The sequence below is a fragment of the Cebidichthys violaceus genome, unplaced genomic scaffold, assembly GCF_023349555.1.
Source record: "Cebidichthys violaceus isolate CVI_PGR_0920_01 unplaced genomic scaffold, fCebVio1.0.p SCAF_5, whole genome shotgun sequence".
Taxonomy (NCBI): domain Eukaryota; kingdom Metazoa; phylum Chordata; class Actinopteri; order Perciformes; family Stichaeidae; genus Cebidichthys; species Cebidichthys violaceus.
This window is the reverse complement of record NW_027176705.1, coordinates 19,283,906-19,310,633: the sequence shown is the minus strand read 5'-3', so window position 1 is coordinate 19,310,633 and position 26,728 is coordinate 19,283,906. Positions and strand designations below refer to the sequence as shown.

The 26,728-nt window shown below is 42.9% G+C and overlaps 1 protein-coding gene across 1 annotated transcript in view; it reads left to right on the top strand.

The window, feature by feature from the left end:
* The window catches only part of LOC137887801 (transmembrane channel-like protein 3), a 52,951-nt gene that overhangs the window by 4,097 nt on the left and 22,126 nt on the right, over positions 1-26,728 (top strand). Inside the window, exons 3-12 of the mRNA XM_068731017.1 lie at positions 1,072-1,147; positions 3,570-3,651; positions 3,908-4,014; positions 10,116-10,214; positions 12,151-12,293; positions 15,042-15,189; positions 15,419-15,462; positions 17,860-18,007; positions 25,266-25,375; positions 25,482-25,560. Of these exons, the coding sequence (XP_068587118.1) occupies positions 1,072-1,147; positions 3,570-3,651; positions 3,908-4,014; positions 10,116-10,214; positions 12,151-12,293; positions 15,042-15,189; positions 15,419-15,462; positions 17,860-18,007; positions 25,266-25,375; positions 25,482-25,560 (1,036 nt within the window). The remainder of the gene's footprint in view (positions 1-1,071; positions 1,148-3,569; positions 3,652-3,907; positions 4,015-10,115; positions 10,215-12,150; positions 12,294-15,041; positions 15,190-15,418; positions 15,463-17,859; positions 18,008-25,265; positions 25,376-25,481; positions 25,561-26,728) is intronic.

The following is a 26,728-nucleotide window of genomic DNA, read 5'->3' as shown; positions in this document are numbered from 1 at the left end:
TCCACATGTCTAAGGAAGCGCCTCCATAAGTGCTGTGTGATCAGACGCACAACTGCGAAGGCTGTTCTAACAGTTGACCGAATATAATTAGACCAGTAGATAGAGAACAGGCTGAGCAAGAGGAAACCAGAGTAGATAGAGAGCTCAAGATGTGCTGAGTATGTGCCATGGATAACAGGTTTTATATGGGCAGTTTGTTATTACTGCAGAGGTTTTATTACCATCATCAGGGATGGGATGCAAGTCTGCGCTTTTACACCCTCTTTAATCTCAGGCTGAATGTCTGCGATTACTCCCACTGCCATGACTGCTCATATATATCACATCTCGTTTTTTTTTTTTACTTTTTCTGACAACCCTCACCGTAACAATAAAACATAAAAATATAATATAACAAAATAAAACCCATGTATGCCACAATTGTAAAAACTACAGTTGCATTCCCTTGGAGAGTGTGTAAAGTGCATGTTGAGTGTCCATCGATTCATACACGGCTCATAGCCCTCCTAGATGTCCCCAGTGCTGGATAAGCTGTTTCTTTGTCTAATCGACTGTATAGCTACACAATCATTTTAGACAGTTTATTTCAATGGAACCAGTCTGCTGCTCTACTGGTTTTAGAAGGATCTTGGTTTTAGGACGGGTTTGAACGGTGGCCGACGAGCGCAAAACATTCCCACTGGGACAAGCTTGCATCGTTTCTGTATTTGCTGCGTGTTTCCGTTGTTGCGTTTTTTATGATTCCCCTATGTGTTTTTGAAATGGCAACCATTCACTTTCACATTGAGGTTGTCCTGAACTCTCACTCATCCACTATCATCTTCACCAGGACACCCCCGCATGTGCAATCACCACCGATCATTGATTTAAAAAAACCGTGTTTCTAACAGTTAATAATCTCATCCCTCAGATGGAGGTCTTGGATCAGAAAGTACAATATTTCCCTCACAAATCTAGTGTAGTACAAGAAGTATAAATGTACACACAATGGAAGTATTTGAGTAAAGAATACAACAAGTCCATTCAGTTTGTGAGTACTTGCACTACCACCTGTGTGTCTTTTTGTCCCAGGCAGGCCAGAGAGATCGTTCTGAAGTATGAGGGCCGACTCACCAGAACCAGAGGTTACCAGACTGCAGGAGCTGATGTATGTATGTCATTCATACTCACAGTATGTTTTTCATCCCATAGCATTAAATGCAGTTTGTAGAGAATTAAAAACAGTTTGTAGTCCACTATTAGACTTTACACTTGTAAAATGTTGCACAATGTTAAACTTCAAGGGTTCTCTGTGTGTGTAGGAACAAAAGAACCAAAGTGATTTATACCACCACTGATTGGTTAAAATAATAATACTAGCAAATCTGAGGATGACTCCAAATTGTTCCTTCAATGCTTCTGGTTTAGAATATTTATTGTATTCTCAAGGATCCTTTTGGTCAGGTTGTTCTCATACACAGTTCAGTAATGCACTATATAACCCATGTAATCCATCTGATGTGATCCATGTAATCATCAGGCAGGACCGATGACGTAGCATAAAGAAATGGAGGAGGTCGGGGTGGACGGATGGGTCTCATGACCCTGGAGACCGCTCCTTGTGTCCCATGTGAAACCAGAAGTCAACTTTGACTTATTTGTCACCTAACTAAACCTAAACAAGTAGTTTTGTTTCCCAACCTCTCGGGGCGTGTGCAGGTGCAATGATCGCTCATGTTGCTGGACATTCGCAGGAGAACGCACAGAAAATAACAAAAATAACTTTTCTTAAAGATGTCCTATGAAGCGTTGTGTGAGGATACATCGTTTTTGTAGATCCATGGAGCATGGTGGTTATAATCGTCAAGTGGTGATCAAAGCAGCCACAGAGAAAGATTGTTCTAAGGACTTGTGTGTTTATTTACGATGTTGTGAAGGTGGATGAGAATCGAACAGATCTTGTCCTTAACACATACAAAATACAAACACCGTTGTAACAATGGGTCTGCAGGAATATGACATTGAAAACACCAAAGATGGCTCTGCTCTGGCTGACCTAACATCCTCTTTCATCCAGTGTGGGCCGCTTTAGTAAAATATGTGCTCGACACGCAACTCCATTTATTTTGTCTGACTGTATGCTGAGAGGAGCTTCTTTCTGTTATTTTACTGCACTGCAGTAACTAGATGATTATAAAACATGCTGGATTTCCTGTGAGCTGAACACACACATACTGTGGATAACTTTATATACTGTGTCTGTCTCTGTATTTCATGCATTCATATCCAGAGAGGAAAAAGAGAGCTTTGCAGCTGTAGCACAGCAGCATGAGTGAATTTATAGCCCGTTGTAAAAGCTCTGTTTAATTAAAATGTTCAGGCCCCATTAAAATAAATTGAGTTTTAGTGAGCAGTCTGATGATGACTTATTTATTTTACAGTTTGGCTTCCAGATAATTGAAAATGAGAATTATTGGTCCAGCTAATAATTATCATCTCAGTTCTGATTTTACATGAGGTGAAGAGCTTCACAGAGTCAGTTCTTATGTGGACAATATGGATACATATGTGCAACAAAATGACATCCTAAATAATGCTAACTATGTGAGAATGTGTGAACACTTGACATTGATCTGAGACAGCTGTTACACCAAAGACTGTCCTCTCCAGAAACAGAAAACAGCTGGTTTTAACCTGAAGCACCTATGATTCACATTTACTTGCCAAATTTTATGCTTCAGAAACAAAGGCAGAAGTAGTTCATACCTCTTCGAAACCTCTGTTTCAAGCCAACAGTTATTGCTAGATTATTTTATCCTTGACCAGGGCCTTTTGCTTAACCCCAACCACAGAGGTGTGAGTTCACAAAACACTTTGATCGATACACATCTGAAAACAAATGCCAGATTAAGAGATCCGGCTACAATCATCCATAACAACAGATCTGAAAAATATAACACTTAGAAGACCAAAAAATGTTTTTTAGGATAGTCTTATGCATCTCAGAACTCAGAAGATAGTTGCACAGATCAGAAAATGTTCATATATTAAGATAGGCGATAAAAATCATGTATTTTGTCATTAAGTTTGGAGGAATTGTTACAAAGTTATTATGGAAGACACAGTACTACAATATGTGTTGTTAATCTATTACCATGGCTTTTATCATCGCTGCATGCTCATATTGCTATTAGATATGATTCACATAATAGATATGATTTATGTCCTGCTCAATTATGCATTCGTATTCTGTTTTAGTTTGCATCTCTGTGTTAGTCCACAGCTTATCTCACATTCTCACATTGGTTGATTTAATTCATCATACTTCATTGCAGACACACCTGCCGGAGATCTGCACCTGTCTAGTTTTCCATGTAAAAAAAACATCATTAAAAAAATCATTATTATTATAAAGGGTTTTCTATCAACCAAAATGATCAGATATGGACAGCAAAAGAGTTTATTTTGAATCCTTGCTAAATGGTCAAATCATTTTACAGCTATTTTGTGGAGGTGTGTGTTACTCAGAGGTCTCTTTCACTTCTAAGTGTCTTTAAAGTGCTCCTGAAAGCTGGTTTCTCCTCCTGCAGCTGCTGAAGAAACTTTCACGTGTCCTTTACAACATTGTGGTTCTGTTCATTCCCTGGGAAGTCAGGATCAAGAAAATTGAAAGTGAGTCATCTTTTTTTTCTTCAGAATGAATAACAGTAATGCGATCTTTTCTTTTGTTTTATATCCAAGGCTGTAATGACAGTTGACATAACATTTTAATTCTTGACTCACCTAGACCTAAATTCCTTTTTTTCTGGACAGTCCCTCAGTATGGTCATACTTTTTGGTGTTAGTCCTTTTTAGGGCACAGAAACATAAAGTAGAATGTGTGACATGTCAACATGTCTCAGTCAGATGTTTCCTGTGTCTTGTTGAGGTCACTTTGGGTCGGGCGTGGCCTCCTACTTTATCTTCCTTCGCTGGTTGTTTGGGATCAACATCGTCCTCACCATCATGACTGGAGCCTTCATCGTCTTACCAGAGGTCAGCAAGGCTCTTTCACTTTACAATTTTCATATATTGCACAATACTCCATATCATATATGAGTTAATATATGCTTTATAAATGCATATTAATACTGCAATTCATGATTAATTCATGATTATTTCAGGTATTACGTTAGTAAAGTATTTTGTGTGACCTCATCTAAAGTGAGAACTATCTATGCCTTACAAAGCATTTGTACATATAAATGAATGGCCAACAGTGCCTCAAAACCCATAGTTATTCAACAGAAAAGGCAAATAGACAACACAAAGTGATAAAGAACATATTCATAATTATTGCAAGATGCAAACAATATACTCTTTAATACATACCTCTCAGCCATTCATTCATGTAAAACAACTCCACTCATATAAACAGAAAAATGGTCAACTGTCACCTGAATTGCTCTATTTACAACGGCCTGTCTCAGGACCTCTAGTTAGTGACTTGCTAGCTGGAATGCTAGCTAGATACTCATCCTCTATAATGTGTAACGTTACGTGCCAGCAAACTAAGAAACATACTGATGGGCATTGGAGGCCCGTCAGCAGTGATTTTTTTGGCCCGGGTCTGCACACCCTTTCAACTTAGGTCGGAATTTTCCATAGCGTAAGTGCACTTCCATATCAGTTCCTGAGCGAAACATTTGTCCCACGTTGATGACGTATTAATCTGACTTTTACTTTGTCCCACATTGAAGACGTATTGAAAGTAATGAAAGCATTACTCAAACAATGAGCAGATTCGGCCGGCTGCCATCGGGACATGCAACTGAAGAAGATATGCTTGGTATGAACAGGAAGTAGATTGGTTGCCAAGTTAAAAAAATACGACAGAGTAATAAAGTAGTCTTTAATAATGAAAGGTCGTGCTTGATACTTAAGATTTTACTTTAGATTTTATAGATCCTCCTCTATAAACTCCATCCATCCATCCATTTTCCTTCGCTTATTTGGGGTCAGGTCGCGGTGGCAGCAGGCCAAGCAGGCTGACCCAGACTTCCCTCTCCCCTGCAACATTTTCCAGCTCATACTGGGGTATCCCGAGGCGTTCCCAGGCCAGCTGGGAGATATAATCCCTCCAGCATGTTCTGGGTCTTCCCCGGGGTCTCCTCCCAGTTGGGTGTGCCCGGAAAACCTCCAGTGGGAGGCGCCCAGGAGGTATCCTAATTAGATGCCCGAACCACCTCAGCAGACTCCTTTCGACGCGAAGGAGTAGCGGCTCAACTCCACGTTCCCTCCTGATGTCCGAGCTCCTTACCCTATCTCTAAGGCTGAGCCCGGCCACCCTACGGAGGAAACTCATTTTGGCCACTTGTAGCCGTGACCTTGTCCTTTCGGTCACGACCCAGAGTTTGTGACCATAGGTGAGGATAGGAATGTAGACCGACCAGTAAATTAAGAGCTTCGCCTTCCGGCTCAGCTCCCTCTTCACCAAGACGGTCCGGTGCAGCACCTGCTTTACTGCTGCAGCCACACCAATCCGCCTGTCGATCTCCCGCTCCATCTTACCCTCACTCGTGAACAAGACCCTGAGATACTTGAACTCCTTCGCTTGAGGTAGGCACTCCGTCCCCACCTGGAGGGAACAATCCACCGGTTTCCGGCAGAGCACCATGGCCTCAGATTTGGAGGTGCTAACTCTCATTCCCGCCGCTTCACACTCGGCTGCAAACCGCCCCAGTGAATGCTGGAGGTCACGATCTGAGGAGGCCAACAGGACCACATCATCGGCCAAACGAAAGTCCTTCTCCATGGCCTCCCCGAACTCCTCCCATGCCTGAGTTTTAGCATCCGCGACCACCACAGCTGCAGCCCTTCTGGCTTGCCAGTACCTCTCAGCTGCTTCAGGAGACCCCTGAGCCAACCAAGCCCTAAAGGCCTTCTTCTTCAGCTTGACGGCTTCCCTCACCTCTGGTGTCCACCACCGGGTTCTCGGGTTGCCACCACAACAGGCACTGATGACCTTCCGGCCACAGCTCCTAGCGGCCGCGTCCACAATAGAGACTTTGAACATGGTCCATTCGGATTCCATGTGCCCAACCTCCCTCGGGATGTGTGAGAAGTTCTTCCGGTGGTGGGAGTTAAAGACCTCCCGGACAGGATCCTTTGCCAGACGTTCCCAGTTCACCCTCACTATACGTTTGGGCTTGCCGGGTCTTTCCAGCCGGTTCCTCTGCCATCTAATCCAACTCACCGCCAGGTGGTGATCAGTTGACAACTCTGCTCCTCTCTTCACCCGTCTGTCCAAGATCAGATGATTACAAACTTGATCATAGATCTCCGGCCTAAGGTGTTCTGGTACCAGGTACACTTATGAGCCACCTTATGTTCGAACATGGTGTTCGTTATAGCCAAACCGTGGCTAGCACAGAAGTCCAATAACAAGACTCCACTCGGGTTCAGATCGGGCAAGCCGTTCCTCCCAATCACCCCCCACCAGGTTTCTCCGTCATTGCCCACGTGAACGTTGAAGTCCCCCAGGAGAACTATGGAGTCGGCAGATTGTGCCCTTTCCAGGACCCCTCCCACCGACTCCAAGAAGGCCGGATACTCCGAACTGCTGTTTGGTGCATAAGCACAAACAACAGTCAGAGCCTTGCTCCCCGCAACCCATAGGCGCATGGAGGCGATCCTCTTGTTCTCTGGGGAGAACTCCAACACAGCGGCGCTCAGCCAGGGGCTCGTGAGTATCCCCACTCCCGCCTGGCGCCTCTCACCTTGGGCAACTCCAGAAAAGGACAAAAGTCCAACCCCTCTCCAGGAGCTTGGTTCCAGAGCCAGTGCTGTGTGTGGTGGTGAGTCCAACTATACAGTATCTAGCTGTTATCGTTTCACCTCCTGCACCAGCTCCGGTTCTTTCCCCGCTAGCGAGGTGACATTCCACGCCCCTAGAGCTAGTCTATGCTGCCGACGATCGGCTCACCCAGGCCTCCAGCCTGGCCCGCCGCCCGGTCTGCATTGCACCCGACCCCGATGCTTGTCCCTGCGGGTGGTGGGTCCACAGGGTGGCTGCTCCATGTTGTTTCTTCGGGCTGAGCCCGACCGGACCCCATGGGCGAAGGCCCGGCCACCAGACGCTCGCCGACGAGCTGCCCTCCTGGGTCTGGCTCCGGGAAGGTTCCCCGGTTTCCCTGGTCAGGGCGAGGTGGCTGAAGACCGTGGGCTGCTATTCATCAGGGTTATTTTGAACCGCTCTTAGTCTGGGCTCTCCCCTATAAACTCAAATAGACACATTAGACAAGTTTTAGAAGTTTTATTTGTATAACGCCGCGGGTCTTGCTCTATCTCTCTCTCACACATCAAATATACTTTAAAATGAACACTTACACATAATGGTTTACTAGATTATGGCTCCATAAATGTGGTAAACACACGTCTCTCACCCGTTCCCTCTCGGTTTTGTTGTTGTCTGTTCTCACTCGTAGCTCTGCTGGTGTCCAAAGTCTCTGTCCTACTGGAGAGCAATCAATGTTTTGTTCCTTTACATTTTATCTGTGGACTTCACAATAGTTGTGCAGAACAAAATAATCATCAATAAGGACAGGAAAGTCCTCCGTTTGTGTCCATCGTCCTCAAAGCCGCTAACCGTGACTTCAGATGGCCGCCGCCGCTCCATAGGTCTGATGATGCCGCTGGACACGCTGCTGTCTCATCGCTACAATAACAGCTGGCCTCAGGCTTTGACAAAAAATATCATGGAAATAAATAACAGTTATTTGTATTAAATTTTTTGCCCAGTAGACAATATTTCAAAGGGAACACCTCTTCGAGTTTGAGGTGATACTGTGTCACTGAAAATATATATATATATTTTTTTATATTTTGTCAACTAAAATGTGCGTCATATTCTATTACATCGCTGTCAAGTGCCTTTCCCTGCAGGTGGCTCATCATGATTTTCAGACCCAAGCAAGTTTATTTTCTCCTCTTCATAAGAGTCTGATATTGTTATAACAGGTAAAATAGCAATACAATGTCAAGAATTGTCTTTATTCTTGTTCTATAATTTCATAAATACAACAAACTATAGTTTTTGTATATATAATATAACTATATGAAACTTTATATGCCGTGATATCAAATAGCTTTTGCGGCTCCAGGTGAATTTTATTTGGTGTAGGCAGAATGACTCTTTGGATAGTAAAGGTTGCCGACCCCTGCGCTAGATAGTTCTCACTTTATTAAATGAGGTCACACAAAATACTTTACTAACGACTAGTAACCATCTGAATTAATCATGAATTGCAGTATTAATACGTGTTTATAAAGCATATATTAACATAGTCCCTAACCATTAGTGCATATCTAAATCATTATATATATAAATGCATGAATAATGTACATCTAAATAAGTCCTTAATCATTTACTTACACTTTATAACTGATCTTATTAATCATCTACAACTCCTTAATAATTGGTTTGTAATATATATATATATATATAATACTTAATTTACAAATGGGGAATCCATCATTTATAAAGTATGAAAACACAATCATGACACACATAATATACAAGCTTATTAATCAACAATAAAGCATTATAACTGTTGTTATGAATTGCATACTAATGATTGTTAATGTAGGACCAATGCTTTATAAATGGTGAATTAAATGTTAACTTACACTTAACTAATGCTTCATAGTGTGTAGTTATTATAAAGTGTTACCAATGTATCATAGTAAAACTCTCCATACAGCTAACAAATGGTATATAAAAACAAATTGATTCGTAGCATTACTCAATTGTTTGGTGAAATAGAAAAACACACACTCCAGTTCTGATTTATCTTACATTTTTAACTTTCTTTTAGGTTATTCATGTCGTATTGTATTTAATCCTTAGACTGTGTGCTGACTTCTCCAACTCTGTAAATGTTGTGTTCATTTGTGCTTGAGCACAGATCAGAGAATCCTCTAGCTAGAGTTTGTAGGCTGGTGATTCTCCAGCAGCTACAGCTCAACCAGTTAAAGTACAAACTGTGGACAAGATCGAATGACAGAGGAACAAAATGCTGCTGATTTATGGTTGTCACTGTCATCCAGATACAAGCAATTTCCCCACACATTACTCATCCTATCATTCCCTATGCCCGTTTATTTCATCTGCCTCTCCGTGTTGGAGCTAAGCTACCACTGTCTGCTCTGACACATCCGCCCTTTGTCTCACCTCTGCTTAGTGAGTCATATCGTCCAACATCACACATCATGGATGTTCTGTCACATTGATGTGTGTAATTGTTTCCTGCTGTAAATGATGTGTCCACGGATGGAATGGAGAGTTATTACTCACTTTTTATTTCTGAAGTTTGCCTCTTTTTAAGTGTAACACTAAAGACACACTACGCTCTTTCATTTTGCTGAAGCACACAGGACATTCAGAGGTTCTATGTCAAGTTCTTTTCAGAATGCATATGTGTCTATATGCAAGTTCTCACTCCAAAAACGGACAGAACCAGATCCGGCTTCTCTCCAAGACTGATATGAGAAGATTAATATCAGTGTCATGTCGGTGTAGCCGTACTACACATTGTTGGTTTTAATCAGAAATGTAAAAAGAACAGGTCATGGTCTTTGGATGAGTTGCGTGTTTTGGCTGTTATTATTAAATGACAGTTTATCCTTCAGCAGTTCTGTGTAGCATACCATGGGTTGCCAGATACAGTCAGTTAGGTTTTTAGAAGTGTTGGTAGGACAGAGCCAAGCTAGCTGTTTCCGCCTGCCTCCAGTTTTTATGCTAAGCTAAGCTAACCATGTCCTGACTCCAGCTCTGTACTTAAAGCATAGACATTACATTGATATCAATTCTCTCATCTCAGTCTCAGAAAAAAGGAAGGTGTTGAATGATTCCTTTCAACTTGCATGGAGCTACTGACCTAACTATTGTCAGTCATCACAATGAACTGCAAATGTATTTTGTTCCACTTTTGCCAGCTTATAACCAAATGTTTTACAAGGTAAAAAGTTGAAATCAACTAACTACAATAAGACATGCGCGTGTTATCACTATAACAGTATATAACACTATAATAATACAGTATTTCAAATGTCTGTATTAATATCATATTGTATTGGTCTGTGTTTGTTTATACTAGCTGCTGGCTGGAGCTCCTTTTGGAACAACAAGGAGTAAAACTATCCCCAAGGAGCATCTGGCTTCAGCCCAGGACCTGGACACCATCTGGTCTCTTGGAGTAAGCCTCTCTTTCCTTTTACTGTTCTGTCAATAGCACATTATAGATACAATGGACCATTGTTCAAACATTACTTTACTGCCTCCCTGACCTCTACTCCAAGGCCACCCAACCTTTTATGTTAGTAGACTGAGCTTGTAAAGACCTGTTAGCATTATTATATACATTTTATTTAAAGGCAACAATGAATCAAGGTTCCCTGTGCATTAAGCTGGTGTGATCAGTCACCTTTTTTGAAAGAGTTTCCTACCGGGGCAACTATGTCTCAGTGGTAGTATCACTCCCTCCAGGAAATACACAACACCTTAGTTCATCTCAGTCAACACCACCGTCATCAATCCACCGTCGACCTGTTCAAATACATTTCAACATACAAAATAAGCTGGTGTTAACATTACACAAAAAAACAGTTTGCACGCAAATATGCAACAATATATGCATTATTAACATAAATATCATACCTCACTGGCTGCACACAACTGAGAGACAAATGAGTCCACTTGAAAAACATGAATCTTCAAAAACAAGCCCTTTAACACTTTAACACTTAAACTGAAATCTTTGAGCGGAATCTTCTGCTGCTTCACGTCTTCTTTTTAGAGCTTTGCAACAACTAAATGTGTCCCAGCACAACATAGGATGTCAAAATAGTTCCTATCAAGTATAGAACTAAACAAAAATCCATATTCATGAAAACTAGTTGTACAAATAATCATATGTAAACAAACATTAAATAATGACATAAATCATTTTTATGTCAATTAAAGGTAGAGCAGCGTTGTCCTTCAATCAGATGATTGGTGGTTCGATCCCCGGCTCCGCTAGTCCATGTCGATGTGTCCTTGGGCAAGACACTTAATCCCGAGTTGCTCCCGTAGCTGTTCCTATGATGTGTGAATGGTAGCCCCTGTCATCAGTGTATGAATTGGTGTTAATGGGTGAATGAGGACATGTAGTGTTAAAGCACTTTGAGTGGTCGAGAGACTAGAAAAGAACTATACAACTCCAGTCCATTTACCATTTAACCCTAAAAGCTTTATTTGTTTTCTCCCGTTTGTCTAGACCTAAATAAGGATCTCCCTAAAATTTGAAGTCATATGTAATTGCTTCACAATTGTCCCTAGTGCTTTTAAAACTCGCAACTGCTGAACGGTGCATAAATGAAATGTATAAATGTCAAATGACAAATTTAATTGATAGACATCAATCAATAATATGAGTCACTGATTCTACCTGGTCACATGCAATCCTTTTCCTTTATTTTTGGTTCATCGTAATTCATTGTTCTCTTCATCATATTCTTTATTCATTCATATATTTTGTGGTTTATTAATTTTTTTCTGGGGTTTTTTCTGTTTAGTTGTTTAATTATGTAGTTGGCCCAATAAATATTTCATTTATGAAGAACTTGATCATTTGATTCTTGTGTATATGAAATAATAGGTCCTTGTAAACCATGACAAGAACTCCTTATCAACCCTGAGTTTGAGATTTAATTGATTAATATCAAATGTTTCAAAGTTGTCTCTATTTTTCCAAAATTGGTTGGCTTCCTAAATTTAATCTATTGTTAAATTATGTTGCTTACACTAATGGTGTCTTATGGCAAACGCTGAGTATCATCATTCATTATTTTTTATACAAATGAATTGGTTTATGATTCATAATTGAGTTATTAACCTTTACACATTTTATATTAATTAATTATTAATTATTAAATTAGCTTCAAGCAATAAAACTATGTATCTGATGAGATCCAGCAAACAGATTTAGCATTCATGATGATCTCTAATGATTCTCTGTTTGCCTAACTGTTAATGTTAGACCGCATACTTCATGCTCTAGATGTAGTTGTATACTGAGTAGATGTAGATGTGCTGTACTGTCTTGTTGTTTTCTTGTCAACATGTGTTGTGTGTGTGTTTGATCTCCACAGGGCTACCTGCAGTACTCTGTGTTATTCTATGGTTACTATGGCAGGCTGAGGAAAATTGGCAGTGCAGGGTACCGGTTGCCCCTCGCCTACTTCCTGGTTGGGATGGCTGTCTTTGCCTACAGTTTCATCATCCTTTTAAGAAAGTAATCATTAAGCTCTTTCCAACTCATACTGACATGATAATGATTTGATGATAGCAATGGCCTGGTCACCAGCATTTAAAACTGCAAAGTTAAGGAGCAAATGTAATTCAATTTGAATGGAGCTGCAATCAGCTGATTAGCTCACAAGGGGGAACTAAATAAACAAAAATCTCGTGCTGAGAGTTCAACTTGAGGGAACTTTGTCATGTAAATTTGTGTTGTTGACCAACAGCAAGCCATCTAGACAGTGCAGACATTTGAGGAGACGGAGTGTTGGAGAGTCTGAAACAGAGGAGGCTGTTAAATCCCTTGAGACTTTCTAGAACTAGCATGTTCCCAACTGGCTCTGTGTTTTGATTAGGCAACACAACTACTTGGTTAGGAAAAAGTTGTGGTTTGTGTTGAAAGAAGCTCATTTGCAGCGGTCTCATGGGTGAACGTTTTTTGTTTGTTTGACCTGTTCATTCATGGAGTTTTCATCCTATCTTTATTTTTTTTCACATTCGGATTTTGTAATCAGAATCAGAACCAATGCAATCCCTTGAATCCCTGTACTCACACTCAAATAGCCCCCGCTTCAGTTTGGCAATTTCGGCGTCGCCATCATGGATTACAGCCATGTTGTTTTTCTTGCAACCAATGATTGGAAGTTACCATATTTGGAATGCGGAGAAGAGACTTTTGGTGGCAGCGACCTGTCAATCACACAGTAAGTCACCCTAAAGCATTCTCCGCTTTATGGTCTATTTTACTCTAAATGGACCATAATTTACTAAATGAACATCATGCTGTATTGAAGAAGACTTGTGATTGAGACCATAAACCCAAGTTTACAATGTTTACTGAGGGAATAAATCAAGTGAGGAGGACTTCTTTTTGCAACCAGAGAAGTCGCCTCTTGCTGGTTAGTAGAGAGAATGCAAGTTTTAAGACACTTCTGCATTGGCTTCACTCGACAGAACAGGAGGTTGCCGTCTGACAACAACCCTATCAATATTCCCCAACCAATAAAATGCCATTGCAGGTGTAGTGTTGACCAATTAAATGATCCCTGCCTCATTGTGGGTGAGTTTGCTTCACTAGATTACTCTTTGACCTGGTTTATCCACTTCCGCCCTTCAAGGCTGTATTTTATTGCTCTCTTTACCACTTTTGGAATAAAAGTACAGTTATATATAAACCAGTACTTTTTTTTTTTTTTTTTTTACTATAACAGCTACATCGGCCTCCTGTCGATGTGCTAGAGAGGAACAAATAGTGGTGCCGGCATAGTTAGAGTTACTGTCAAAGGTAGCCACCGAATATGCTAGTGAGCATCTCTTCATGCCTGTGGGGAGAGGAACCAGTCCAACATGTATGAGTACTGAACCAACGGGCAAAGGAACTCAAAAACAGACTCAGGAGACATGTCATTTGAATGCACGACCTGGATCTCTTTCTCTCCAATAATATCTTGATGACTAAAGAGATTAGGGAATCCAAGTCAGCTGGTAATTCAAGGGTAGCTACTGGTCCTTTGAAGAGTGAGACAAACCATGGAGAAAGGTGTCAAACCGGGCAAAAGAGTTCCAGTCACTCTCAGCTGCAATGTTGCGGAACTCGATTGTGTAGTCAGAGACTCTCCTCTTCCCCTGATGCAGACCATTGAGTGCCCTGGCTGCCTCTCGTCCCGGTGCAGTATCCTGGAAGAACCGGATAAGTCCCTCCTCGTGCTGGTGAATGTGCCTTCTTTGAGCCTACAGCACGGCTCACACAGAATCCGAGTCTGCTGGGTCCATGTTGGCCAGTTCATACATCAGTACTGAACTGGTTCAATAGTTCGGTGTATTTAGTATATCGTAAAGGAAAAAATACATGCATGGGTGTACTCTCATTTTATTTCAAAAGTTGTAAAGAAAGCAAGGGAAGTACCTACTGATGCTGTGGAGGGCCAGGTTAAAGAGTAACCACCCATCAGGAACACCATAAGAAGAAAAGTGAACACATCCACAATGAGGCAGGGGATCATTTCATTGGTCAACACTAAACCTGGCATTCCATTGGTTGGGGAAACAATCCAAGAGCATATGAGAAATCTGAGAGTAGATGTTTCACGAGCACCTAGAAGCAGCCTGAAGAGCTGAAGCTGGAACAGGAGAGCTTTACGAAATTTGAAGTGAAATCAACAAGTCATGCTCTCAAATAAAAAAAACTCAATCTGGCTCAAGATAATGTGGGTTGTATATGGATTGTGGTGCATTCCTTTTTGTAGGTGTAAGTGCTAAGACTGAATGAGAAGGGCAACGTTCATTACACCCCAGACTAAAGATGTAGTGGACTAGACTGACCAACATATCTAAGAATGATACATTCATAATATGATTTTTAGAGCTTTAATAATTGTGGAAATAGGGTCCAGGTTGAAAAATAGCAAAGTAAACCTTTAAGAGTAGTTGGTTTGATCTGAGGGAGTCCCCATAAGAAGAGGCATTTGAATCCAGGGAGGTGTGATACATTTTGCGAAGGTCTCAAATGTAAATATATCCTGAGGGTGGCGCCAGTGAAAAGATTCACAAAATCATTAATTCTCTAGGAATCAAAAATATCCAAATATGTATGTAAATGTAAGTTTGTCAAGAATCTCACTGTGAACCAAAGTGTTGGGACTAGACGACTGACTGATCACCCGACTAGCATCGGCGTCCTAAAATGATAGCGTTGATAATGTATTGTATGGTTTGATAACATGCCGTGGATAAACTCCTGCAGAATGGCCAAGAACTCTCGTCTGAGCCTAGCCAGTGCCTCCGATGAGAACTTCACGTTCTGCTGGAGAGTTTTCTGTGCCTGGGATTACCTGATAGGAAACCCAGAGGCTGCAGAGAGCAAAGGGGCTGCCATTGTCAACAACATCAGGGTCAGAGGCACACTTGGACACACTGCACACTCAGATTGTACATATCCAGTAACACGTACATACGCACAAGCAACAACACCCCTGTCTTGTATTTCTGCGTTGATGCATCTCACAACACTTTTCCTGCACAGAACACTTTGAATCAGAAATTGTGACTCACTGTGATTTACCCTTAAACTAATAACAGCAAAGGTCATCACAACATGTTATCAAATGTTTCTCTGCACAGGAAGCCATCGTTGAGGAGCAGGAAAAGAAGAAGGATATCAGTCTGTAGGTGTCTGTTATTTGTTTCTTGTTTCTGCATGTTGTCTGTCGTGTTCTTGTTTGTGTTCTTGTTCTTGTTCCTCCTCCTCTTTCCCCCTTTGAATCATTTTCAAACCCTGCTGATTTGCAGCACCCTCTGTGTGAAATCCCTACTGATGTGCATCCTGGATTATTTTTAAGAAACTGACAGTAAATCACAAAAAAGACTTGACTGGAGAGACAATATATCATAATGTCCTGTATGTCCCTCTCTACCTCAGCCATCACATTAGATGTTATCCTCGTAAAAAGTCATTTTAACCAATATTTTTAAGCAAATTGATCATTACTAGTGCAGTGGCCGTTGCAAACATGCCTGTGCAGAATGGGCTAAATGGTTGTCCTGTGGTGTTGCTACTTGCAGCTTTCTGGAGAATCGCTCATACAAACAACTTCACGCTGAGCTTCCTCTGGTCCTCAGCAACACACCTGACATGAGATAGTTCCATCACACACCCATGTCTTGGCTATTCACAGTCAGAAACAATACATTCTGGTTAAAAGAAAAAACAGCAGGGACAGACTTTACCGTTAGGAAAAATAGCAACCTGGTCCAGCAGCTTTAGATTTATTGTGATTTAGATATGAAAAATATTGAATTGTGTTACTATTCTAACTCTAAGCTCCCAAATCTCTTCAAAAAATATAGTATGCAACTCATCTGTATATTACTTACTATGTACTTCTAATTGAGAGGAAAACATTGCACTACTACATTTACATTTATATTGACAGAGATATGTTACTGGTTACATTGCAGATTTAGATTTGATTCATAAAATATAACAATTAAAATATGATGCATTATTATTCATGAAAGGATCCGGCATCATATTAGAATTGAAGAAGCACCTTGAACAGAGTTAAGTCTATTTAAGCACATTGTGCTGATAATTCCTCTCTATCTTCTCTTCTCTTCAAGTAAACATCTGAATGTCCAGTATTAATAGTTTCACTATTAATAGTTAATAACTTTATTTCAGAAAAAAGGGTTTTGAGAACTTATTTTAGCATTGCCAATAGCAACATTACAAGTTAAAGAAAGGGTGAAAAGTAAAGCAGGACAGCGTTTGCCGGTGTAACAGGCCATAGTATACCCCCAGTCCGGACTATAGCTGGGGTTAAAGGGGCCTAGGCTAGATTATACCCCGGGTATATTATGGCCTAAACCAATTTATTCTCCGGGGTATAAATTGGCCTAGGCTAATTCATACCCCTCAGGCCAGATTATACCCCCATGATATCAGTGGTGTTGAGTGATATACACAAGAATTACTTAATTTTTCAACATTTTATTGGGAGTTCAGCTTTGTCAGGTAAGTTAAGTGAGAAAGCTAACTGCCTTAAATCTTAAAACTCTAAAACATAGACTTTTATTACTTCAACCATAAAAACAGAAAAAATATTAGACTTCCACAAAGATCAAAGATTACTACGTCCTGAAACTTCAACTTCTAAGACTAGCAAGTCCTCGCTACAAAATAAATGTTCAAAGTTAAACACTGATAACAACATCAAAACATCCACAAAGATCAAAGATTACTACCGCACTTCTCAGTAGTGTTACACATTAAAATAAAAGCACACACCCAAAACATAATTCAAATGTAACATAATGTAATAAAAGTCATAACGTCCTGAAACGGACAGTTTATCCCCTGGGTATACTCTGGCCTGGGCCAATGTATACCCAGGTTTAATCTGGGCGGGGGTTAATTTGGCCTGTTACACCAGGAGCCCCAAATCACTAAATCTGGCCTTGAAAAATACACAGAGGTCGGGATTGCTCAATGAAAATACACTTTCCAAATAGGCTTCGGTCTCTTACTTCGCCAAAACCAGCTATGAAGAAGATCATGGATTTAATTAGCGGAAGGCATTTTGCTGGCAATATTAAAATATTAGTGTAATAAATTAGTATTAACTCTTACAGCGAGGAAAGACATTCTTACTCACAGTGGAAGAACACACCCAAGTCAAGGTCACACCAGTGAAATACACTCTTAGTCGATTCTGCTTTCAGTTGGCTATCTACTCAATTTGACTTGACTTGATTTAGAAGTAAAGAAGAGTCTGGTTGTAAAGTGGATTTACGTCAATGAGCTGCTGGACTCAGTCTGCGGAGCCATGAAGCCCCGCCCCTACTGCTGCACAAAGTGCTGTGTGTGTGTGTGTTTATCAAAGGTTATTCATATTTAACGTGTTGAACCAAATTCTAGGAAAGCACTCCGCACTCTGGACTCCACATACAGTTTTTCTTCAAAACATTTTGAAGAAAAACCGTGAACTTCCAGAATTTTGGGAGATAAAACTTGAGCTCCTCCACTGATCCACGTATTTCTCTGTATTTGTGTGTTTCTTCAGGGCAGTTCTGATCAGTCTGCGTATCTTAGCCAACATCCTGGTGCTGCTGTCTCTGGCTGGCAGCATCTACATCATCTACTTTGTGGTGGACCGATCTCAGAAGCTAGAGCAGGAGAAGCCGGAGCTGACGCTTTGGGAGAAGAATGAGGTAACAGACATCATTAGTTTGATTCGATTATTCAACATACAATCCTGTTCCAAGGAATCGATGACAGTGGATAACAGAGATTGATTCATCATTTCATTCCCTTCAGAGAGGCTGCTGTTCTACCAGCCAAATAGTTAGATGATCAGTTCGTCAGATCAGCACGGAAGCCCTGAGAGGCACGTGAGAAGAAGATTCTGGTGATCCAATTTCTAAATCTTATGTTTTCTTTCCTGTGTTCATGACTTAAGAACAGTTTAAACAAAAGGATCATTTTTGTAAGCGTTTGTTGTTGTGATAATTTCTCCAATCACTTTAAACACAAGATTATGTAAATTAAAGGTCACCTTGAAGAAAACATGAAGGCTTTGCATCCTATTTAGAAGGTAGTGCTCTTCAGCCTCTTAGCGCTGAAATGACTAACACTTCCTGTCTGTTTGTAAATTTTTTTAATTTAGAAAGATTAAACTTAGAAAAATGTTTTTTTGTTTCTCTCACTTGCCTCACAGGGCTTCTCCAGATCAGTATTCAGTTCTGCATGAAAATATATATATATATATATATATTAATATATATATTAATATATATACGTATATATAGTCTACAAGTCATGTATTGTAACCATGATGGCAAAAAATCCACTTCTGATAGGTCTAATTTAATCTTCAAATATCAAACACGTGATGTTTTAGAATTTAGAGAACTGTTGCAACTAACAAATATTGTTATTTGTGATTCATCATTTATTTATATTCTGTTTAATCATTGCACATTTAGTCTCAACAAAGGTCAAAACCCCAAAGATATGCAATCGACAATGATACTGCAATGACTTAGTTTGTGGTAGAGTATGATACCGTAGAAAAACAACAAATTCTCACACGTGTAGAGCTTAAAGTGACCATGCGTATGGTCCTCATTTTATTGATGCAGCTACTCATCGGTTGCTTGTTGGGTTCTTTAGATTTGTGTGCAAGGAAAACAGATTATGAATGGATTCACTGCTTAGCAGGAGGAGGGCCTGGTCTCAGCATCAAAGTCTTTAAGAATTTGCCAAATGTAAAGCTACATGGTGAATTAGGCTTTTACACTGTATGCCTGACAAGTTCCTTATAGTGATGTCAAACATACCGAATAGGGAGGAACAGTATGTTCTGTGATTTTACGAGGCAAACATATCAGCTCTCATTTGGACAAAAGGGACTGTTGTCAGGTATCACAAAACGACAGACAAGAACCCAATAGCACGACACAGAAAACAGTTCAGGTGTAGAAACCGGGTTTAATAACCAGCAGATGTCAAACCAGGTAGTAACCCGCGTGGCAAACAAATCCAGTGGGAGCAGGCAAAAGGGAAGGTCCAAAGTCCAAAAAGGCAGGTCAATACACGAATAATCAGGATCAGAATCGGAATGACAGGTTGCTGGATAGCAAGGGAAACACACTAGACAATCTGGCAGAGAACTGAGGGAAATGGACCGGTACATATACACTGAGGGGCTGATTGCTGATGAGGAGCAGGTGAGTATGGAGGTGGGGCAGGCCAGGTGAAATGAAATCAGCAATTAGTGCAGAGCGGGGGGGAGTGGCAGATTCTGAAATGACATGAGAGTTAGTGTGGCAAAACAGGAGATAGACAAATGAAAAACTAAAGCCTGGCTGAAGTTGTGACAGAACCCCCCCTTCTAGGGACGGCTCCTGACGTCCCACCGGGCTGGTCAGGATGGTCCCTATGGAAAGCTGATATGAGGTCAGGGTCCAAGATGTTACGAGCTGGAACCCATGAGCGCTCCTCAGGGCCATAACCCTCCCAATCGACCAGGTATTGAAAACCCCTTCCCCGCGGTCGTGACTTGATGAGATGATGGACAGAGTAAGCAGGACCCCCGTCAATGAGCAGGGGGGGTGGCGGGGGTCTGGAGGAGGGCTGGAGCTGGCTCTCCTTTACGGGTTTGATCTTGGAGACATGAAAGGTGGGATGAATTCTCATGGAGCGAGGAAGGCGGAGACGGACTGCAGCAGGGTTGATGACCTTAGTGATGGAGAACGGGCCCACAAACCTTGGGGCCAACTTCCTAGACTCTACCCGGAGTGGGAGGTCATGTGTGGACAGCCAAACCTTCTGACCAGGAGTGTAACGGGGTGCAGGGATCCGACGGCGGTTGGCATTTCTCTGGTACCGGTTGGACGAACGCAGGAGAGCAGAACGGGCCCGCCACCAGGTGCGCCGACAGCGCTGGATGAACGCCTGGACAGATGGGACCCTGGCCTCTCGCTCCTGCTCCGGGAACAGTGGAGGTTGATATCCCCGAGAGCACTGGAAAGGAGAAAGCCTTGTTGCTGAGCTTGGAAGCGTATTGTGAGCATACTCCACCCACAGAAGCTGTTTGGACCAGGAGGTCGGTGTCTGGGATGCAATGCAAGGCAGTCTCCATTTCCTGGTTCATCCGTTCCGTCTGTCCGTTGGATTGAGGATGGAACCCAGAGGATAGGCTGACCGTGGCCCCCAACAGCTGGCAAAACTCTGTCCAGAAACGAGAAGTGAACTGTGGCCCCCGGTCTGAGACAATATCACAGGGGAGGCCGTGCAGACGGAAAACATGATGTAACATAAGTTCAGCTGTTTCTTTGGCAGATGGTAATTTAGGCAACGGAACAAACTGAGCAGACTTAGAAAATCTGTCCACAATAGTCAGAATGGTGGTGTTACCCTCTGAGGGAGGCAGTCCGGTGACAAAGTCAAGTGAGACATGGGACCATGGACGATGAGGAATAGGCAGTGGCTGAAGAAGACCAGAAGGGGCATGGCGAGCAGTCTTGTGCTGAGCACAAATCTGGCAAGCGGCGATAAACTCCTTGGTGTCCTCTTCAATAGAAGCCCACCAGAAACGTTGCTTTAGCAGAGCTAGGGTGCGCCTAACCCCTGGGTGACAGGCAAGGCGAGAAGAATGTCCCCACTGGAGGACCTGAGAGCGGAGACTCACAGGCACATACAGACGATCATCAGGGCAGGCACTGGGAGCCGAGTGGTCGGCCTGGGACTGTTTTACCTTGTCCACAATGTCCCAGGTAACTGCGCCGATGACCACCTTAGTGGGGAGGATAATCTCAGGCTGTGTGGGACAATTGTCTGACTGGAACTGACGGGACAGGGCATCTGGTTTGACGTTCCTTGTACCTGGGCGATAAGACAGGGTAAAATCAAAACGATTAAAGAATAATGCCCATCTGGCCTGACGGGAGTTCAACCGTTTGGCTGACCGGATGTACTCCAGGTTTTTGTGGTCTGTCCACACCACAAACGGATGCTTTGCCCCCTCCAACCAGTGCCTCCACTCCTCGAGAGCCAGTAACTCCCGGTTTCCGACGTCGTAATTCCTTTCTGCTGGGGACAACTTGCGGGAGAAAAAAGCACATGGGTGTAACTTTTGGTCCTCAGCTGACCGCTGAGACAGGACTGCCCCCACCCCGGAGTCTGACGCATCCACTTCCACAACAAACTGGTGTTCAGGATCTGGAAAGATGAGAATGGGAGCAGAAGAGAACCGTGATTTTAACTCCTTGAACCTCCTTTCTGCAGCAGGGGACCATTGGAAGGCTATCTTCTGGGAGGTGAGGGCTGTCAGGGGAGCTGCCACAGAACTATAGTTGCGGATAAACCTACGATAGAAATTGGTAAACCCAAGGAACTGTTGAAGCTTCTTCCGAGTGGTGGGAACCGGCCAATCCGCCACTGCTTTAACCTTGGTGGGATCCATATGAATACGTCCAACTGAAATGATGTATCCCAGGAACGACACCTCAGTGGCATGGAACTCTGACTTCTCCACTTTCACAAACAGCTGCTTCTCTAGGAGTCTCTGGAGAACACTGCGGACATGCTGCACATGTTCCCGTTCAGTCTTTGAAAAGATGAGGATATCGTCAAGATATACAAACACAAACACATTGAGAAAATCCCGGAGCACATCGTTCACTAAGGCTTGGAATATTGTAGGAGCATTAATGAGTCCGAAAGGCATAACCAGGTACTCATAGTGGCCTCTAGGGGTGTTGAACGCCGTCTTCCACTCATCCCCCTCCCGGATGCGAACAAGGTGATAGGCATTCCTGAGATCAAGCTTGGTAAACACAGAAGACCCTTGTAACAGTTCAAATGCAGAAGAGATGAGTGGGAGGGGGTACCGGTTTTTAATGGTGACATCATTCAGACCGCGGTAATCGATGCAGGGTCGGAGGGATTTGTCCTTCTTATCCACAAAGAAAAATCCGGCTCCAGCAGGGGATGAAGAGGGACGGATGATGCCTGCTGCCAGTGAGTTGTTAATGTAGTCGTCCATGGCCTTGGTTTCAGGGGCTGACAGAGAAAAGAGTCTCCCCCTTGGCGGTGATGAGCCAGGGAGGAGGTCAATGGCACAATCGTACGGGCGGTGTGGGGGAAGCGATGTGGCCCGTACTTTGTTTAACACCTCCCTTAAGTCATAGTACTCGGATGGGACACCTGAGAGATCTGGGAGCTCATTAGAGGAAGAGGTGTTGAAGGCAGGTAGCAAAGCAGATTTCAGACAGACCGCATGACAATGTTCACTCCATTGTAGAATGGAACCAGTCCCCCAGTCAATATGTGGATTATGTTTTATTAACCAAGGAAACCCCAGGATGATTGGGTGCTGAGGAGTATTTATCAGGTGAAAGGTAAGTGATTCAGTGTGGTTACCCGATATGCCCAGATGAAGAGGAACAGTGCGGTGGGTTACTGTGCAGAGGAGGCACCCATCCAGAGCAGTCGCCTTGATAGGCTCGACCAAGGGTTCCTGGTTAATACCCAGTTGCATGGCAAGACCACGATCCATAAGGTTGGCATCGGCCCCGGAGTCAATGAGGACAGAGACAGCGTGTGATTGTCCATTACAGTTGAGCTGGGCGTGAAGTAGTGGACGAGAGGGCATTTCAGAGTTCATGATATGGCTCACCAGCGCCCTCTGGATTCCTGGTGAGCCCTGTCTTTTACTGGACAGGAAGACACATAATGACCTCCCTGCCCACAGTACGTGCAGCAGTTCTCCCTTTGGCGCCGCTGTTGTTCAGCCGCTGACAGCCTGGTCCGGCCAAGTTGCATGGGTTCAACCGGGTCTCCAGAGGCACCGGCGGGAGGAGAAAACATTGAAGTGGGAGGCGACGATGGAGGACGTGGAAGGCTCCGGGGAGTACTGATCAGCGCTCTCTCTCGTCTCCTTTCTTGGAGACGCCCGTCAATGCGGATGGCCGTGGCGAGGAGCGTGTCCAAATCAGTCGGAGGATCCCGAGCCGCCAGCTCATCCTTGACGACATCAGAAAGGCCGTTGTAGAAAGCGTCAGTCAGGGAGGAAGCGTTCCAGTCACTCTCCGCAGCAAGTGTCCGGAACTCAATGGAATAATCAGTCACTCTCCGGTTCCCCTGAACCAGGTATAACGGGGTAGCATGATCGAACACCTTCCGAAGACCCTCAGAGAAGGCAGTCACAGAAGAACAGAAAGCCGACTGCTTCTCCCACTCAGCGGTGCCCCAGTCCCGAGCCCGCCCAGTAAGCTGGGTGATCATGAAAGCCACTCTTGACCTCTCAGTGGCGATATGTGAGAGGCTGAAGTTCAAAAGTCAATTTGCACAAAGTCAGAAAAGAGCGGCAGGTACCTGGAGCTCCAGAAAAGCGCTCCAGAGCACTTAAGCGGGGTTCTGAACCCAGAACAGTGGGAACAGAAGGACTGGTGGGTGGTGAAACCGCTGGCGTTTGTCTGGGCTGTATGAGCTGCTGAAGCTGATTGCTCAGAGCCTCCAAATGTTGGTTGTGGCGTGCAGAAGTCTCCTGGAGAGCCGTCGCCATAGCGGTGAATTGCTTCTCATGATGGTGTAGGGCGGCAGCTTGTGCTGCCATTTCCTGCCTTATTTTCTCCATGTCGGCTGGGTTCATTTTTGGCCAGATTGTACTGTCAGGTATCACAAAACGACAGACAAGAACCCAATAGCACGACACAGAAAACAGTTCAGGTGTAGAAACCGGGTTTAATAACCAGCAGATGTCAAACCAGGTAGTAACCCGCGTGGCAAACAAATCCAGTGGGAGCAGGCAAAAGGGAAGGTCCAAAGTCCAAAAAGGCAGGTCAATACACGAATAATCAGGATCAGAATCGGAATGACAGGTTGCTGGATAGCAAGGGAAACACACTAGACAATCTGGCAGAGAACTGAGGGAAATGAACCGGTACATATACACTGAGGGGCTGATTGCTGATGAGGAGCAGGTGAGTATGGAGGTGGGGCAGGCCAGGTGAAATGAAATCAGCAATTAGTGCAGAGCGGGGGGGAGTGGCAGATTCTGAAATGACATGAGAGTTAGTGTGGCAAAACAGGAGATAGACAAATGAAAAACTAAAGCCTGGCTGAAGTTGTGACAACTGTGGCTAAAACATGTATTTGCCGTTAAGTTTTGATTCATTTAGAATTTGTTTTTAATTCTTTACATGTAATGAGATTATAATTTATTCTGTTTCTGCTTCTTTCATTATATTGAAGTTTTATGATAATTACATGAAATGAAATATTCAAATACACGTTTTTTTTATAGTACATACATCATTCATTGTTATTCTACTATATTCACTTCTGCTACATTTGTCCATCATTATTCTGCTTTCTACTGTCATTATATGAATCATTTATGTCACATTGAATGTGTTGTACCTCTGTTATGTTGTTCATTCTGTACACATGACATCTGTCACACATCCTGGTAGAGGATCCTCCTCTGTTGCTCTCTCTAAGGTCTCTTCCTCTTTTCTCCCCGTTAAAGGGGTTTTTTGGGGAGTTTTTCCTGTTCTGATGTGAGGGTCTCAGGACAGAGGATGTCACTTGTGTACAGATTATAAAGCCCTCTGAGGCAAATTTGTGATTTGTGATTTTGGGTTATCCAAAAATAAATTGAATTGAATTCCACCAAATCAAAATATTACAAATATTTCATTCTCTCTCCCAAATTTAGCCTCACATATTTGTAACTCCACTTAAAATAATGGGAGTTAGACAGTGTTAAGTTTGCTGTAATTTAGTTGTGTGCTTGGATCAAACATGTGTCAATGTTTTTGCCTAATGTTACATCTCTGCTGATAAAGGCGAGACAGAGTAAAGTGTCTATCTGCATATATATGTACAATCACTTTTCAGGTGAAATCTTACTTCTCAAAAGCAGAAATAAGAATATAGTCTCCTTGTTCTTCCTCTCTCCAGGTGAGTGTGGTGGTTTCTCTCATCACCATGATCGCTCCGTCTGCCTTTGAGCTGGTGTCTCAGCTCGAGATGTACCACCCACGAACCTCGCTGCGTTTCCAGCTGGCCAGGTACTCCGTCACTACATTGCTGCTGCCGACTGCAGCTCTGATTACACGTTGTACATCCCAGGGCTTACAGCACACTAACATTGATCATGTGTCTATGTGTTTACAGAGTGCTTGTTTTGTACCTGGGGAATCTCTACAGCCTAATTATTGCCCTCCTTGATAAGGTCAACATTATGAGCTCTGCTGTGAGTATAGAAAATATAGAATTTTTGTTGTTGTTTGTGTTACACCTGACCACATACTTTGCATTTCACCTCTACTGTGTACAATTACTAACTGCTGAAAACTCTGGGAGACGGTCAAATTAGCACGCTGCCTTAGAATCTTCAGGTAAGTCGTCGGCCCGTCTGTGTGTTTACAGTCTGTGTTCACTTTGGTAGTTTGTTAATTGGATCAAATCCAAAGAAATGAGAAAACGACCCACACCTTCAGGAGAAATGGTCCTCACCGCTGCCAGGAGACCACCCTGCTGGGAGTTCCGGGATCGGACGCCCAGTCAGCAGCCGCAGCAGCTCGAATCCAGCCAGCACAAACCACAGCATCAGAAGTCACAGCGGGCTGGTGGAGCGCTGAGTGCTGTAACCTGTGTAACCTGTGTAACGGAGGAAACAGAAAGTTTGGTGATCTGGAGGGGAGTCGGGGCAGTCCCTCAGGATCAGACCCCCGGTGCTCGGGTTAGGGCTGGCTGAATTTGAGCTAACTGCAAGCTGGGGGTGTGTCACCTGGAGCTGCTGCACGCTCTCCTCCCGGAGAAGTAGTCACCTGGCAGCAGGGAAGGACGAGGCAAGGGTCTCGTTTTTTGCCATATGGATTTAATCCAATAAACAATCAAAACTCACTCAGACCATGGATATGTTAATGACAAGCCCTCGGAGCAGCTCTACTATCTATCTATCTATCTGGACTGGGGGTAGATTGGATTCTATATTGACTCACTATCGCCTTTCAAAGAACAAGTTGCATTTCAGGACACCTTGCTGATTGGCAGTAGGGATCTCTGCAGCACAATACATTGAGATATCTGGCATAATGTCAAAACTGTGACTTCTTCACATAAATCTCATTAGGACTGACCCAAATGCTTCAACGCTTTGAAGTTTCGACCATTGCCATGGTAATCGCCATCCAAATTTGTATTAAAATGCCGTTTTTTTACTATTATATATATATATACGTATATAACTATATATAACTATATTATTAATAGTTATTTGTGTATAGAGGTACTGCATGTGTGTGTACAAGTGCAGCACTGTCCCAGGTACTGAAACGGGGTAAATGGAGACAGACAGACCGAACAACATGTTAGCCTGCTTGTATTTCACTTCATCCTGGTTTGAGCTGTCATCTCAG